Consider the following 17,323-nt stretch of genomic DNA (forward strand, 5'->3'; position numbering starts at 1 on the left):
ATGGGGACTTCTCTTCCTGACTCTGGAACCGTGGGATGGGAAGCCTCATGTGAGGCTGGGACCCCTCGCACCTAAGAGGGGGTCCTCCAAAGTCGAGATATGCCACCCAATTTTAAACCACTCCACATGGGTATGAGACCAGCCTGTTCCGTGTCTCCACCCCTCCTCTAGGCCTTGATGTGACTTCTTTAAATCCTTAGTTGTAGGATTTCCATTTAGATTTCAGGTGGTTCTGAATGATGGTTGTTATTCTGTAGTTGTAATTGTGATGGGGTTGTGGGAGGATTCAAGTACCATGTGTACCTGGCCGCCACCTTGGCCGGAAATGGTGAATTTGACTATTCTGAGATACTTTCTGTAAGAGAAGTTTTGAATACTGCTGAACAGTATTCTATTGTATGCACATACCACATTTTCTTTATCTAGTCATCTGAGGGACAGTAAGCTTGTTTCCGTCTTGGCTATTATGCACAATGCTGACAATGGGAGTGCTCTCTCTCTGAGGTGCTGATTTCGATCTTTTGAATATTCAGGAGTGGGATTGCTGGATCATATGGTAGTTCTAGTTTTAATTTTTTGGAGGAACTTAAATATTGTTTTCCATAGTGCTTGTACCAATTTACATTCCCACCAACAGCGTGCAAAGGTTCTAAATTCTCCACATCCTTGTTAACACTATTTTTTTTTGGTAATCACTATTCTGACAGGTGTTAGGTGATAGGTAGCTCATTGTGGTTTTTGATTTGCATTTCTCTGATCATTAGTGACGTTGATCATTTTTTCATATTGTTGCTTACTGGCCACTTACATATCTTCTTTTAATGTCTATTCAAGTCATTTTTTAAAAAATGATTTCAAGGGTTTTTTTTTGATTTAGACAATTAAATTTAATGAGGTGACTGATTAGTAAGAGTATATAGGTTTCAGGTGAACATCTCCATAGCCTTTGAACTGTTGATTGTGTGTTATGTGCCCATCACCCAAAGTCAAATCACTCTCCCTCACTGCATACTTGTCCCTCTTTACTTCCCTCCTCCACCCCCCTCCCCGACAAAAGTATTTTTTAAATCAGGTTATTAGCTTTTTTGCGATTCAGTCGCCCAGAGCCTACCCTCTCTCTTAACGACTATGCTACACAGCCTCTTATACCTCAGCCCTCCTACCCGCGCTCCCTGAAGTATAAACTAACCAACATGCCTCCTCAGGCCCCTCTAGGGGCGTATTCTGCGGCAGTGGTCGTTCCCAGCATGGGGTTGTCCACACTGCCGGCTGCCCCAGCTGCTGGCCCTGCCACCTTCAGAACCCAGGCGCTCAGGGCACAGGAGGAATCAGGTTTGGGATGGATAGTGATCAGAACCAAGGAGGAAGTCCCCCCATTCAGACTGAACACCGATGGGCTGGAGATGCTTCCAGTGGAAAGGAGCCAGTGGGCTTCCCGCTGGGATGCCCTTGGGGGTACAGGGCTGCGCTTTCCTGGAGCTCCTCAGACTCTCCTGATGAAGCTGAACACCCAGTCCAAGAGGAGACCCTCAAATTCCCCCTTTTCTCCCGCATTCTCTGTGATCAGCTGCCCTGTATGCTTGGTGCTTTACCCCCTCCCCAAACCCACTTCATGGGAATGTGCAATCTTACTTCCTCTCTTTGTCCCCCCCTAAGCCCCCAGACTTTTGGTTAAAAAGCCCCCTCCCCCCTTCTAGGTCCTCAGGCTGTCTTCCCTTTGCATCCCCACAGTCCTCTGCTAGTTTTTTATGGGACCGACGCTCTGTTCTGTGTTATGATGCTTTGTGTGTGTCTTATCTTGCTAATTACCCTGCAGACCTCCTGAGGACAGAGCCTGTTCATATTTACATAGCGCTGGCAGTTCCTAGCATAATATTCTATATTGGCAGGGCCGATAAATATTTACTATGTTAAATTTTATGATATTCTGATTTCTAAGGATGAATAATCATATCCTTCCCATTTTTTCTCTTATTTCAAAATGTGGTCACCATAATGTGCTCATATTACAGTCATTTCTCTAGAAATAAAACAGCTACTGGTTTCTGTTTTATCCTACTCAGATTCAAACACACTTTCCTGTCTTCTTGGGTCCTATAACTTGTCTTTTTTTTTTTAAGGTAATAGTCATTAGATCTTTTCAGAAAACACTCATTTCATTCTGTGCGCCTCCTGTCACAGCTGCGGACAGCTGAACACTGCAGGAGGACTCTCTGAGCTCACTCTGCAGCGCCCCCAAGTGGTGTGCGTCCTGCATTTCATGATGCTCTGAGACTCAGCAGCCCATCTTCACTGCTGGTGGTTGTCCTCATGCGTGCACCCGCCCACCAGTTGCTCCCTTGTCCTCTAAGTCTTAAGTAGTCACATGCTTCCCAGCCCTTGGGTTCTGTCTCTTCCTGGGCCCTCGGGGGTGGGGGTGGCTCTGCCTAACACGCTCAACCCTGGCAGCACCAACTGGTGGAGACTGCGCTCTCACTCTCCTTTCCTCAGACATGTTATTTAGTTCCCTCCCGAGCACGTGTCCAGGGTCTGCGTCAACTCAGATCTCAAACTGCAAAACTGACATTTCAATCTTGCCAACTGTCAGATGTTTAAATTGCTTCTGCCCCCCCCCCCCATTTGTGGCAAAGGGCTGTGCAAGGCTGTTGGGCCCGTCCTATGCCCAATGCTACAAATGTGTGGACAGGCTGCTGCAGGCTGGGGGCCAGTCTGGGCTGGCTATAGCCTCTGTCTGTGAAGGGACCACCTGAGCCCATCACATTCCTGGGCTGGGGGCACAAGACGCCAGGGAGAACAGAGTACTGACCCAACTCGAGGATGTTACCAAAAAGGAAACAGAGGCCGGTCCTGGAATAGGCAGGTGGGGAGTGAAGCTCTGTACCTGGCATCCCTGACCCTTGACCCCTGTGGCCCCTGGTGCGATGCTAGGACCAGACGTACTCCATTACATCCCCCGAGACACATAGAATTTGCAAGACTATTAACCCTGGCTCCAAAGCCTCTCCTCTCACCCTTTCCAGCTCAGGTTGAGCCGTTTGAGCTGTAGCAAAAATGTTTTAATCACTGTGCATTTCACAATGGTTTCAACTGGGGGAATTTATTATCTCATCAAAAGGATGGTGATAACTAATTATTGGTACTGCATCCAATCAGGAATAATAAAGGCCTGTGAATGTTAAGCTTCACATCTGACCGTGGGGTGCACCCTGGCTGGCAGTGCTGGGTTGGGGAGCAGGCTTCCTTTCCCTGGCTCTCAGTCCTACTACGAGGAGCCAGCGGGTCGGGGTCATGAGGCTTTGGATCCTCATGGGCCTGAGGCCACTGGGGGTGCAGAGGGCCTGGGGACTGACTGTTCCAGAGGGGCAAGTTCCAGGGCTCACCAGGCAGCCCAAGCACAAACCACACTCCGCTCAAGTCTGGCTGGAAAGGGCGAGAGGAGAGGCTTTGGAGCCAGGGATAATAGTCTTGCAAATTCTATACTAAATATTTCTTCCCTCTTCCTAGTAAGCACACAGAGAGCAAAATGAGTTCTCACTACTCTGGAATAAACAGTAATGCTCTCTGGGTGAGGAGCCAACTGGCAGTTTGAAAGATTGGGTTAATCAGACATAGGGAAATTTCTGATTAATTGGACAATTATTTTGGATTCTGTGAGAGCCAAGGCGATATTAGAGAAATATTCTGACCAACTGGGAATAAACCCAACAGCCTGAGGCAGAGCTTTCTAGTTTACGGGGGTTGAGATACACTGGCATTATGTCTGATTTTTATGGTATTGAGTCTCCCAAATGGATAGGGCCTTTAACTATTTTTTTTAAGACCCAAGAGATTCAAAATTATCTTAACTCTCAACAATTATGGAAAGTCTGTTTGACAGTCCCTTGAAATCACTGTAGGATTTCAGGACATGGCAACAGGATCTGGGGGCCAGGAGAGAGGGACCATCGTGTCTGATGAGGGGAAGTGGCCCAGATGGAAGGTGATGGCCTCTCTGTGTGAGCAGGCGGCATGCAGGGCACCGTGGTTCTGGTTTTCTCTGGGGGTCTGAAGGTGACAAGGGCTCACCTGGTGGGGGCGTGCTTCTGTTCTTCCTCCTCATCCGTGTCGCTGCTGATGGTGATGACGCTGACCGTGGGGCTGGGGGTGTCGGGAATGACGATGGTCTGCCGCTGCCTCTCCCTGGTGGTGCTGGAGGCCCCGTCGCCCCAGCCGCATGTGACCGAGGAGCTGCAGGCTGGGCTGCCATGCACCAGGGCGCAGCGGGGTGGCGTGTTCTCCTTGACGCGCTTGGACCGCTGAGGGGAACTGACGGCCTGGGAGGAGGACACCTCACAGGTGGACACATTTCTGTTAATGACAAAGCCACACACACATGGAGGTAGGTCAGCCCAGCAGTGTCTTCCAAGGAACCAACTGCCTAGAAAGCCCAGCTTTGTCAGATCTCCACAGAAAAGTTAGAGGCCAGGGCACTCAGCCTTGATCTGTAAGTGGCTGTCACTATGCAGATGGGACAACGACCTGGCCTTCTTAGGGCTCTGGTCTGGCTCCATGTGCCTACTCCCAGCAGGACAGTCAGGCCTCCAAGGACTGGAGGAATGACGGAGTCGCACGCAATGCCCAGGATTTAAGGGGCGTCTGCCCCAACACAGCCCCCAAGGCCTGGCTTCCTGAGCTCCGTCTTGTCATGCTCCCAAACATACTTAGGAGAGAGGTGGAAGAAATGGTGTTCGACACAGACAGCTTTGGTTGCCTTCCTAATAGCCGGTTTACCACTTAATAAACTAAAGCGCTCATTTCGTAGGAGCTTCTCAATCCAAAAGCTCTTAAAGGTTGTGGTTAGCTCTCCTTCCCTCCTCTGGGAAAGGTACACGACCATGAAAGTATCTGTGTGTGCACCATTTATTTTCAAAAAAAGGTTCCTCTGGGTTTAGACACCTGAGCCTCAGAGGAAGCTTACCAGTCTTTTAATTGTAATGTAAAATTGGGACAAGTGCAAGAGGAAAAGCTGGTCTTAAAAGGGACCTTTTGATCTTGATTTTGACTTATTTGAAATTCCTTATCAAATGAGCCAATGTCGTTTTTGGTAACTTCATGAAAAAAACAAACACATTACTTTCCTCCTCTCCCCATCAACCTTTGAGAACAAAGTCAACCTATAACAAAACTGAAGACTTGGACATGTATTTCGAGGTTCTAGTACCTTCTAGCTAAAGCAGGAATAGGGAACCTTTTTGGCTGAGAGAGCCATGAACGCCATATATTTTAAAAAGTAATTCTGTGAGAGCCATACAACGACCCGTGTATGTTACGCATTATCCAATAAAAATTTGGTGTTGTCCCGGAGGACAGCTGTGATTGGCTCCAGCCACCTGCAACCATGAACATGAGCAGTAGAAAATGAATGGATTGTAATACACAAGAATGTTTTATATTTTTAACATTATTTTTTTTTATTAAAGATTTGTCTGTGAGCCAGATGCAGCCATCAAAAAAGCCACATCTGGCTCGCGAGCCATAGGTTCCCAACCCCTGAGCTAAAGGGATGGCAATAAGATGATAATCTATAAATATGGATCTATTTTCTATTTAGTTGGTATCAGGTATGATGCTTGTTCCTTGTTGGGGGCCAGTAATAACATGTTTTACTGATAAGATTGTTTCATTGTTTGTACTTGCCATAATATTTGTTCTCAGTAATCTGTTACAGTTTTGAGAGCGTTTTCACTACTTCAGGAGTTACAATGACTCCACTCGGCATTATTAAAGAAAAGTATGCCTGGCGGTACCACCCAACAACTGAGAGCATTCTGGTCTTTCAGGCTATTTTGCCAAAGCATTGGTCTTAAAAAAGAGGCAAATACATAACTTTCGCTCTAATGATATTGATCTTGAAATGCACTAGCAATGAGTCTGGTAACACCAGCTAGGTGGTACGCAGGCAATAGGGAGGGACTCGTCAAGCTTGGGAGGCAATGGATTCTTAACGTCAATATAAGGTCGGCTCTGGGTCAGACCAGAATTCAATGTGGCCGCCTGCTACCTGGCAGGACAGTGTGTAAGGACTGGAATGGTGGCTGCGACTGCTGCCTACTCTAATAATGACATGGGTATGCTGTCATAGGGCTGCCAAACAGAAGCACTTTGGATGGCTGCCACTGATCTGAGATGAAGTTCCTGAGCTGTCAGCAACACCCAAATAAGGAATCTCGAAGGATGATGGCTTGTGGGAATCTGCTCCTGGGTTAATTTTGGAAGGAGACTGTAAAAAGGTAGGTCTAATTTCTGGTGTCTGATTCCAGGAGGAGGCAGAAAACCAAACTTGACTTGACATTTCGTAGCCTAGACTTCTCTTGATTAACCTGCTCAAATAGGCAACTGGGTACCACCACGTCACTGCCACCGGGACTATCTTGATTATGATTTGGAAAAAATTTTTTTAAAAAAATAAGGTTTATTGGCTACAATATAGTAAAAGTCACCAGTTTAAATTGTCTGGTAAATTCTGACAAACATGTGGTCATGTGACCCCACCACAATCCACAGAACTTCTCTCCCTGCCCTGAAAAGTTCTCCGAGGACCCTCCTCTCCTACCCTAGGCCCTGGCAACTCCTGAGCTGACCTGTCTCCATGGCGTTGCCTTTTCCAAATGCGGTATGTATGGGATCACAGAGCATGGATGGGCCTTTTGCCTGTCTTGACTTTAAAGAATTCACTGATATGAGACTGGATTTAAAGGGAACAGGCAAGATTATTGTTCTACTGGTTAATGTCTGGTATAACCAAGCTATTGCTTATACTTAAACAAGCAGCTAAATAAGTTAAATTTCTGACTTTAGATTTTCAAAGGAAAAAAAAAGTACATTTTAAAGAAAAGTTGTTATGGTTTCCAAAATGCAACTACAGAGGTGACAGAATGGCCCAGGGCTCTAAACCCTGATCCCAGGCCCCCAGGTAGGGTGCTGCCAGGGCCAGAACCTGCACAGACCCTGGAGTGAGCTCCTCCCTCAAACCCCTGCACGACCCACGTGATCCCATGCCAGGGATTCTGAGCATGTGCCGATACTCCCCAACACTGCGAGGTTTCTCACCTCCAGGCAACGCCCACCACCTACCTCACAGAGGACTGGTGCTGCTTGCTCTTCCGGGAGGAGGTGGTGCTGGTTGGCTGCTGCCGCATCACGTGGGCCACGCCCACATTTAAGGGCTGGGCTGCTGGGAGGGTCACATGACCAGTCAAGAGTGCAGGCTGCTGCATGATGGGGTTGTAATGGCTGCCGTGAGCATGCGTATTCCTGGGTGGGAGGTGTGAAAACAAGGCTCTTTACTGGTTTGACAGACACAGAGCTGCTTTTTAAGGGAAAGGTTCCTCCCTAGTTAAGTCATATTAAACCCCTGAGTGGTTACTGTACTAGCCTGTGGGGTTCCGGGAGAGAAAGCCTAACTAGGTGAGCTCACCAGGTAAATTTCCCAGGTTCCTGAAGTTTTAGTGATGTTCTGAAGGAGTGGCAGGAATAAGATTTGTTGGTAAGAAAAGGGCATTTCAAGGGGGAAGAATGTCAAGTATGCAGGCTCAGCTCAAGTTGGGAGTGAGCAAATATTCCCTCCCACTCTTATAGAATTTACAACGTGCCTTCCAGGGGTTATCCCGCTCTGAGGTAGGCAGGATACAATTAGTAACCCCATTTTAGGAGGAGATGGTCCTTTATGGGAGCCAGAGGTCTTTGGTGTTAGGGGCTGTTATTCTTTGATTCTCTCAGCGGGTAGTTCAGTGCTCGGGCACGTAGCTGATCAATTAATTACATGCCTGCTGAACAAATAATTAGATTAACTGAAGGTTGCCTAGACATGTATAGAGTTTGATATTAAGTCAAAATTAATAACAGACATGTCAGCAGAAATACTGGCAGCCATTATCCTGAGAATGGGTTTTCAAAAGCTCTTAGGATCTGGGATGTGGAGTGGAGAGCCTTGTTTACCCACAGAAACAGTAGACCTGGAGATTTATCCAGAGACTTGCCCATAAAAGCCCACTTAACTCTCCTATAGGTTTTAATATTTTTATGCATTAATTTGAATTTTTTCAATGTTGTAAAACCTATCTTTATCACTTGGGGCGATGAATAGGAGAAAAAGGAAGGTGACATTTTTTGTAAGAGATTTTGATAGTGTCTTTTGGACATTTATATGGGATTTAGAGATTGCTGTCATAACTTCTTTATCTTGTTGCTATTTATTCTGTAGACATGGGTCTCCTTTTCTTGTGATACAGGTCTAGCACTGGTACTTGTCTCTTATTACCCATAATTATGCATGTTCTTTGGTCTGCGCATGAAATGGAGGAAGAAAGTGTGTGGGCTTGAAGTGTTTCTTGCTGTAACCAGGTAAGAGGAAGGGGTGAGGAATAGGGAAATATGCATGAATCAGGGAATCGGTGAGTATTGCTGAAATGAAACAAGCTATAAATGCTGATAAAGGGGGGAAAAAAGAGTACAACACGTGTGGTCTTTTAGGAGAAAAGGGGGTGAGGAAAAAAAGAGCTGGTCTAACAGCTTTTCATTTGGTTGCTATTCCTAATGAACTAGGGAGGGAAGGAAGTCTTGCTGAGAAGGAACTGATGCCAACGGGGGAAAAGGAGATAGATTTGAAGAAACAGAGGCTCAGAGAGGTTAAGTAACTTGCCCAGGCCATGCAGAGCCAGAACTGAACCCAGTTTTACCTGGTTTGAAAGGGCTTCCAATGCCTGGGGTGCTCGTGGTGGGAGTGTGGTGAGAGTGAGCAGGGCCACGGGAAAGAGTCCGTGGACTCTCTTCTGTAATTCTAGTTGGAAAATGAAAGGGAAGAACAGAGGAGGCTGCCGCTGAGGCCTGACTGGGGGCTTCTATCTCTGTCTCTCTACGTTCTACCAAGAGCCCTTCATTCACAATAGTCTTTCAGGGCAGAGAAGGGACTGTGCGGGAGGCTGCCTGGCTGGTATGGAGCCTGTGAGAAGGGCAGGGGTATGCCCTGCCCCGGTGAAGGGGGCACTGTGGTGGTGGGGACACGGTGGGTGAGAGGCACAAGGAAAAGGAGAAAGCAGCCATAGAACCACAGAACAATGTGTGGGTGAGGAAGTCAGCGAGTGGGATGGGATGGGTTCCAGAGACAGAGGCGGGCAGATGCCTGTGGGCTCTGTGGGCAGTGGGCCTGAGCTGAAGAGCCACACTCAGAAGGGTCTACGTCTGAAATAAGTAAATCCTGTCCTGCCAGGCCTTGCCCCTGGAGCGCCGAGATGACTCCAGTGTGCCCACGGTTCAGAACACCTGTAGAGCACTTTCTAGAACTCTTGAGGAACATCAGGGACTCTTATGCATTGTTTTACTGGTGACAGATCCTTGTTTCTTGGGAGTGGAATTTAATTCTGAGAAATAATAAAAAATCAGCTGGAGCCAAGTACAGTGAGTTACACTGGTGATTAAACAGTGTAACTGAATTTTGGGTCAAAAGTGACAACTGACCATAAAGTAACGAAGCTGATTTTCTTGTTTCCTGGTATTACACTTGTTTAAAAATGACATCTCCTTACACTGGAGTCAGAGTCCACATAGTCTCCTTTGTGATTTGAAATGTCTCCTGCAAATCAGTAACTCGGGTACAGGCCAGGCCAGCACCTCTCTGGGCTGGTGGTGCACCTGCCTCCCGGCCCAGACACTCTGGCTCGCCTGCTCACCTCCAGTCGGCCAGCTGCTGGGTGCCTGCCATGGTCTCGGGAATCACAGTCGCATGCTGCACCGACGTGTGGGTGGCCACTCCGGTCAGCTGCTGCCACGCCGGCGGAAGCAGGATCTGCTGGGTCCCACTTGGCCAGGCCTGCTGTAGAACGAAGGATGTTTGCAGTCACTGTATGTGTTCATCATGCGATCAAGTTGCGTGAGCCAAGCACATACTCTATGCTAAGCCCTGTGATGAGTGTGAAAGGGGGGACCTGGTCTTTGATTGGCTAGGAGAATGTGAAACACTTCATGGAAGGGCAGTCTACAAGGATCAGGTAAGCAGACATCTCCACTTGTTGGGGAGGGCTCTGTGTTTCTGTTCCAACCTTACCAGTGAAAGTGGGTTTTGGATCCTGCCATTTAAAGAGTGAGGTAAGTTCAGTACTGTCTCAATGAAGAACTGTACTTCCCATCTCTCCACCTTTGTGTGCTCATTCACCATTTCTGACGGTCGTCAACGTGAGCTCTGGTTAGGGGCTTAGGGGGAGAGAGGTGACAGCAGCTTTTAGGAGTATCTACACAGCATTCTGGTTAAGGCAGGCCATCAAGATTCCTCATATCGGCCCTGGCCGGTTGGCTCAGAGGTAGAGCGTCAGCCTGGCGTGCAGGAGTCCCAGGTTCGATTCCCGGCCAGGGCACACAGGAGAAGCGCCCATCTGCTTCTCCCCCCCCCCTCCCTCTCCTTCCTCTCTGTCTCTCTCTTCCCCTCCCGCAGCCAAGGCTCCAATGGAGCAAAGTTGGCCCGGGTGCTGAGGGTGGCTCTATGGCCTCTGTCTCAGGTGCTAGAATGGCTCTGGTTGCAACAGAGCGTCGCCCCCTGGTGGGCATGCCGGGTGGATCCCGGCCGGGCGCATGTGGGAGTCTGTCTGACTGCCTCCCCGTTTCCAACTTTAGAAAAATTAAAAAAAAGATTCCTCATATCACTGAAATGAGGGGTCACACCCTTTCCTTCCAGGCACACATCCTTAAGGTGCCCCAGGGAGAACTGCTCCTTTCAGAAGAACCTGAGACACGGTGGGAGGTGGGAGGCGAAGGGCAAGCAAAGCAAACAAAACCAACAGAAGGAGTCTGATAGATGGGATCTCTAAACTTTCACAGAAATCCTCGAAAAGGTTTAAATATTTAGATAAAAAGGACAATGCCCATTCTCTAGATACATTTAAAGTGACTAGTAGTATTTGGAGTGCTTCTGCCTGAAACATAGAAATTTACCCAGAGAAAAATGAAAGCATCAGTTTAAATGTTTAATTATTGCTTTTTCTTATAATTACCATACTCATTTTTATAAGTTAGCTTATTTGTCCTTTGAAGGGACCATTCAAAAATATCTAAGATTTACAAACAACCCAGTATTCAAAAGCATACAGGCATGTCAAAGACATGATCAAATGCAGTTTATTTCAGAAATGCAAGGATATATTAATTCATAAAGAATTAGCAAACTTGATAAAGTGTCTTTATACCAAAGAAAATGCCAAATGGCAAAGAGCTAAAAGACTTTCTTTTAAAGTGAGGTGTCAGTTAAGGATATCCACTATGACTAAGTATTGTTTCGGAGGTGCTATCAGCACAGTGATAGAACAACAAAAATAAAAGGTATGAGGATTGAAAAGGAAGAAACAAAACTATTATTTGCAAATAAAAAGATGGTTTACATAGAAAGTCCAAGAGGAGTCACAGAAACAATCAGAACTAAACAGCTTAGAAGGACTGCTAGATAAACTCAACAGACCAAAATCAGTATATTCCTATAAACCAAAGACAAATATTTAAAAGATATAGTTAATAATAACAAAAACTGTAAACTATTTAGGAATTATTCCAACAAAAGAAAAGTTTAATGACAGGAATAAAAGGTAGCATCAACCATGTTCAGGAATGTAGAGATGAAATGACTTGATATTAAGATGTCAGTTCCTAAAGTAAATATAAATTTTAGGCACGTTCAATAAATACATGCCAACAATTTCTTTTGAACTAAAATTCTTATGTAAAAGTGATATTTAAGCTCATGTGGAAAAGCAAAAGGACAAGAACAGACAAGGAAATTTTGAAGAATGATCTCCCTACCAGATACCAAGATGTATTAAAATGATAAGTTAAGGCAGCAGGATATTCGAGAGGCCAATGGAATGAAATAGGCCAAAACAGAGCTATGCAATTTGACTACCTTAAAATTGAACCCCCAAGCTTCTATTCAACAAAAGACACCATAAATAAAAGTATGTTTGGAGACACTTTGAGAAAAAGAGAACCTACCTTATTTAAAAATAAAGCTTCTAAACTAACAACATTGAGGTCAGGCTGGCCTTGGCCCCAAGGACAGAACCGAAGCAGTGTAGCAGGTGGTTAGAATACCGGTGCTGGTGTCTTACTTCTTGGGTTGTGTCCTTGTTCTGTCACCTAATTGCTGTGTGATATTGTGACCTCTTCACCCCCCCCCTTTTTTTTGTCAAAAGGCGACCAACACCTTACTGTGTTGTGGGAATTAAATCAAACATAACGGCAACATACCTGGTGTAACAATGATGTATCTGTTATTAAAGTTTGTGATGTTACTATTGTCATTGTATCCTTGTGTTGCCTTAAATTTGCACAACACTTGACCAATTTTTCATCCCTTTCACCTCTGAACAAGTCAAGAAGGTGCATGCAGCTCACAGCTCTGTGACCCTGGGTTAGCAACTAGAAAATAAAGAGATCATCTCCAAGGTCTTTTTTTTTTTGCCCTAAAAAATAATTTCTATTTTACAAGAAAGAAATATAGGGCAGAGAAATGCTAACTGACTTGCCTTAGGTGGCAGAGTTATTAGAGTGAGGATTAGAATGTAGGCCTCCTATATTAATTTGCATTACAAAGATACCATAATAATAATAACCTCCCCAGACTCTCCCTGTGTCTAAATTTCTTCTTGGTACTGTGAGCTAGGCATTTAGGAAGGTAATTCACTTGGGATCACTCAGAATATTATTGAGATAATCTAATGACTCGAGGCATCTAACTCACTGCCAGGGAACGAATCAGCAGAGATGCATCTCTTTTTGTGAAAAATCTTAACACGGATAATGGCAATACCAGGAATAATAAAGAATTACCTGGGCTAGCAGACCCGGCTGGATTTGAAGAGGCTGGGCTCCTGGGGCTTGAGTGACGATGGGCACAGCGTTTTCCATCCGCACGGAGTAGCCAGCATGCTTGGAGGGAGAGGCCTGCAACCCTGCTCCGGACAGCGGGCACGGGGGAGACGGGGGAGGGATGGAGACCCAGTGGATGGAGACAGCGCCCCCCTCCCATCCACACCAGTGCCCTCCAGGTACTGCCTGGCCCTTTGGAAGTCTCCCCTTTAGTTTTCTGACAGATACACAAAAAAACACCTTGAATGTGTTCACAGACTACAAGGTGAAATTAAGCAGTCCATAAAGCCAAAAATGGGACAGCTTGTGACAGGAAGATACATCGTGCATGTCACTACATCACAGCTGGGGTGTGGGGAGAATGCAGGAGTCCATATAGAACATCACTGACTCTGAAACTGGGCAGCCACCATGTGCCTACCCCCTGGGGCTGGCAAAAACAGATTCTCGAGCTTTCTGTGTAAACTAACCTAGCACGTGCTCAACTTGGGCTTCTCTGAGGTTGAAGGGGAGACTTGGGGTGCACGGCTGCAGGGTCACTGGGCTGGCCTGGGAGGTACCTTCCCAACAGAGTGACATTCTCCACGAGAACTGGGCTGTGCTGGCAGGCGGGCTTGGCACATTTCTACAGATGAGCCACACAGAGGGTATTTCATGCGAGGGGCCCGAGAGCTGATAGCAGCCGAACAATGGAGCACAGTGCGCTTATTTACAGACAGCTGGCCAGGGACAAAGCAGCTGGCAGGTGGTGAGAATAACCAAGTCCCCTTGTTTCTAGGCTGGCCACAGCAGGACAGGGGCCTTGAGTCCAGTGATGAGGGGCTCTGCCTGAGGGGAGTCGGCATGCCCGAGTTCTGTGGGTGTCAGAGGCCCCGAGGTTGTGCGGTTGGCAGCAGGCGAGACGGCACGCCTGTTCTCCTTACCTTGGAAGCCAGGTGGACACACGATGAGCGCTTGCTGGAAGGGGTCGGGCCGGGCACAGATCTGGGCGGTTCCTGTTTGCAGGGGCATGCTCCGCTGGGCCACTGCAGCCATGGACGCCGCTGAGGGCTGGTAGAGTGCAGATTGGTAGTTTAGTATGGAGACTTCGGGATTGGCTAAGGAAATAGTGGCACTGGTGGAGGTGGGAGCCTAAAGGAATGGTGGGGATTAAACAAAAATAAAAATAAAAAATGAGGGCGGTGGCATGTTGGGAGACACAAACCTAAATCAAATAAATGAACAACAAACAAAAACCAAGGGCAAAGGAGCAAAAACACAGGGGCATGGGAATACAGCTGGACATCTCAGGGAGAAGCAGGCGCCTGCAGTCATGGGGGTGCTTATGTCCACGCCTGTCTCTAACACTCGTGGGGTCCAGACAGTGCAGCAGATACTCACGGACCATATCTAAATGCTAGACATTTAGATAGACCATAGAGTTCAACATTAGTCTGGAAGAAATTTATGTTCTGCCCTTCTGCTTTGACAAATGTGCCTCCATAGCAATGTGCAAAGCCAGGTTGGAGTTGAGGATTCCTGAGGACTGGGCTCTACCTGGAACACAGAGACGGGGGCAGGCTGAGCCCCGTCGTCCTTCTCTCCCTGCCCCAGCTCGCTCCATTCCCACAACTGGAGGGGCTTTGGCCACGCACAGGTGGAACGGACCTGAGGGTGCAGTCCTTACTCCAGAGGATGAGTCTAGGAAGATGCCCCCGCAGGCTCAGGTCCCCAGAGCGTGGCGTGGAAGCACACATACCTGGGGTAGGGCTGGAGGGGGCCTCCTGCTTAAGTCTAAGAGCAGCACTGTTTACAGACACCCTTAGACGGCTGCACAGCAGTTACTGCAAAGAAACAGGCTCAAGAAGCAGACAGGGAGAGGGACACGCTGAGCCTGGATCTCTCCTTTGAACACTGGTGCTTGGCCATGACGGCGGAAGGCAGAGGGAAAAGAGGCTGGTGGGTTAAGACACCTAGAATGGAGCCATGTTGGACAAGGATTGAAGTTATGTCTTTGCTCCTTTCTCTCTCAGAAAGCAACATAATTTGAGACTGAACTTCCAGGTGAAGCCAGGCGGCAGAAGGAAAATAACTTCTAAATGAGGAATTATCCAGGATCTTCCCATCTTAGCTTTTTTCACACCGAACCTTGGGCATGGGAGGTGGAAGTCACGTGCTGGGCCTTAGAGGGCGTCCGCTCTCCCCTCAGGAGAGCTTTCAGAGCACCAGTGCCCACAGGGGGCAGCAGATGCAGAGGGAGAGAGGACAGGCTGGGAAGCAGCGCTGGGTGTGTGTGTGTGTGTGTGTGTGTGTGTACACACAGGACGGATGCCAGTGCAGATTGATACTAAGACTGGAAAAAAACTAAGAAGACATCTTTGGGGGAACTGGAAAGACCAGAAGGTGGAACAGAAGTCTCGGACAGCAGAGACCGCCTGAACTGGGGCCTGGGCCTTATTCAGCCAATGAGCAGTCCCTGGGTGTCACCCACATTTTAAGCAGCATGTTAGGTGCTAGAATCTGCTAATATTTGCAGAAAGTGCCTGACCAGGTGGTGGCGCAGTGGATAGAGTGTTGGACTGGGATGCGAAAGACCCAGGTTCGAGACCCCGAGGCCGCCAGTTTGAGCACGGGCTCATCTGGTTTGAGCAAAGGCTCACCAGCGTGGACCCAAGGTCGCTGGCTCGAGCAGGGGGTTGCTTGGTCTGTTGAAGGCCCATGGTCAAGGCATGTATGAGAGAGCAATCAATGAACAACTAAGGTGTCGCAACAAAAAACTGATAGTTGATGCTTCTCATCTCTCTCTGTTCCTGTCTGTCTGTCCCTGTCTATCCCTCTCCCTGACTCTGTCTCTGTAAAGAAATTAAAAAAATATCTATTTTGCAGCTCCAGGTGCTGGGATTCTGGTGACAGACTGATGAATTGATTTTGCCCACGACTTGGAGAAAGGACAGGTTTTATCTGTCTTGAGAGGAGACCACAGAGACCCAGCAGTCCAGAGATAAGGGAAAGGGGCCTGAACGGGATGATCACTGGTGTCCCAGTTCTAGAATTCTCTACTAGGCCACAGAGGATCATAGAGTCTCTTTTACCTTATTCCCCCGTCAGGCCAGAGAGAAGTGGTAAGAGGTACCATCTCAAAGATGATGCCCCTAGCGTGTTGTGCACAACTTGTCCAAGGGGGTCACCAGCCTGTAGAAAGAGGGCCTGGGGCTCTCAAAGGAAATAACCTAGAAGCAAACACCTCACAGAGCGAATATGACAGCGAATATGAATGTGACGGGTTTGCTGGGACAGTCCAGTTCCCGGTGCGAATATGACAGGACAGGGGTTCCGTCTTGTGACGGGTTTGCTGGGACAGTCCAGTTCCCAGTGCGAATATGACAGGACAGGGGTTCTGTCTTGTGACGGGTTTGCTGGGACAGTCCAGTTCCCGGTGCGAATATGACAGGACAGGGGTTCTGTCTTGTGACGGGTTTGCTGGGACAGTCCAGTTCCCGGTGCTCGCTGGCAGCCCAGTCGGCCTCTGCTCCCCACTCACCTGGTTGTGGACAGTATTCAGCTGGTTGTTGAAGGTCATGGTCAGGTTGGTGGATGTGCTGGGGGCCACGTGCGTGATGAAAGGGGTTTTGCTCTGGTTCACGGTGTCATACATGTTCACCCGGCGCTTGCAGATCTCCATGTTCTGGAAACATGACTTGACGCTGTTTGTGCACAAGGCAGAGATGGGTGTTAGGGAAAGAGAAGGAAGTAACATGCGGTAAAGGGGAGAAAATGGCGAGGGAAACGGAGAGAACAGTTATGCTAGTGAACAAGACAATGCGGGCAAGTGTGGGTCTAAATATCCCAGACTTCTCACGTATAATCTGTTTGCAACAGTGTTATGTAGATAAGTTTTGCCTGTTGTCTTCCTACCTTTTCTGCCCATCCTGGACAGGGAAGGGTTCTTTCCCATAGCACAACAGCCCTGATGGCCCTCGCTGCGCGTTCCTCCTACTGCTGATCAGTATCCACCTCCACTGCTCACTCGCAGCTTTCAGTGTGGTTTCTGGCCCATTCACAAATGCCTAAGTTCTCTGACTGGGAATATTACACAGCAGCTCCTGACCTGCTGCTCCTCCCCCTAGTCCTTCCCAGCTACTCTGGGGCACCAGCACCACCTAGGGGACAGCAACAGAACTGGCCAACCCAGGAACATGACCCCATCGTCCACTTTCTCCCCACTGGCATGGTGCATGTAATGAGAACAGTAGTAATATTAATAATTAATAATAGTGGCTAACAGTGATTGAAGAGCTGTGGTCGTTGTGTGCGAGACTCTTGCACTCAGTCCTGCAACCACGAGAGGGAGAGATGGTTGATGCCTCTATTTGAGGAGTAAGAATGAAGTTTACAGAGGACAGGTAATCTATCGAGGTCAGAGCTGACTACCGACAATCTTCACATAGACGTGTACGTC

The 17,323-nt window shown here is 47.8% G+C and overlaps 1 protein-coding gene across 5 annotated transcripts in view; it reads right to left on the reverse strand.

The window, feature by feature from the left end:
- Nucleotides 1-17,323, reverse strand: part of HIPK2 (homeodomain interacting protein kinase 2) — a 174,160-nt gene that overhangs the window by 23,982 nt on the left and 132,855 nt on the right. For 2 of the 5 annotated variants that reach the window (XM_066262433.1, XM_066262435.1), the window contains exons 7-12: nt 16,406-16,568; nt 13,809-14,016; nt 12,847-12,968; nt 9,708-9,850; nt 7,114-7,293; nt 4,066-4,347 (exon numbers count right to left, since the gene is read on the reverse strand). In XM_066262433.1, the coding sequence (XP_066118530.1) occupies nt 4,066-4,347; nt 7,114-7,293; nt 9,708-9,850; nt 12,847-12,968; nt 13,809-14,016; nt 16,406-16,568 (1,098 nt within the window). The remainder of the gene's footprint in view (nt 1-4,065; nt 4,348-7,113; nt 7,294-9,707; nt 9,851-12,846; nt 12,969-13,808; nt 14,017-16,405; nt 16,569-17,323) is intronic. The other 3 variants (XM_066262437.1, XM_066262436.1, XM_066262434.1) reach the window with 3 other exon arrangements.

Source organism: Saccopteryx bilineata, chromosome 2 (assembly GCF_036850765.1).
Source record: "Saccopteryx bilineata isolate mSacBil1 chromosome 2, mSacBil1_pri_phased_curated, whole genome shotgun sequence".
In the NCBI taxonomy this organism is placed as follows: Eukaryota; Metazoa; Chordata; class Mammalia; order Chiroptera; family Emballonuridae; genus Saccopteryx; species Saccopteryx bilineata.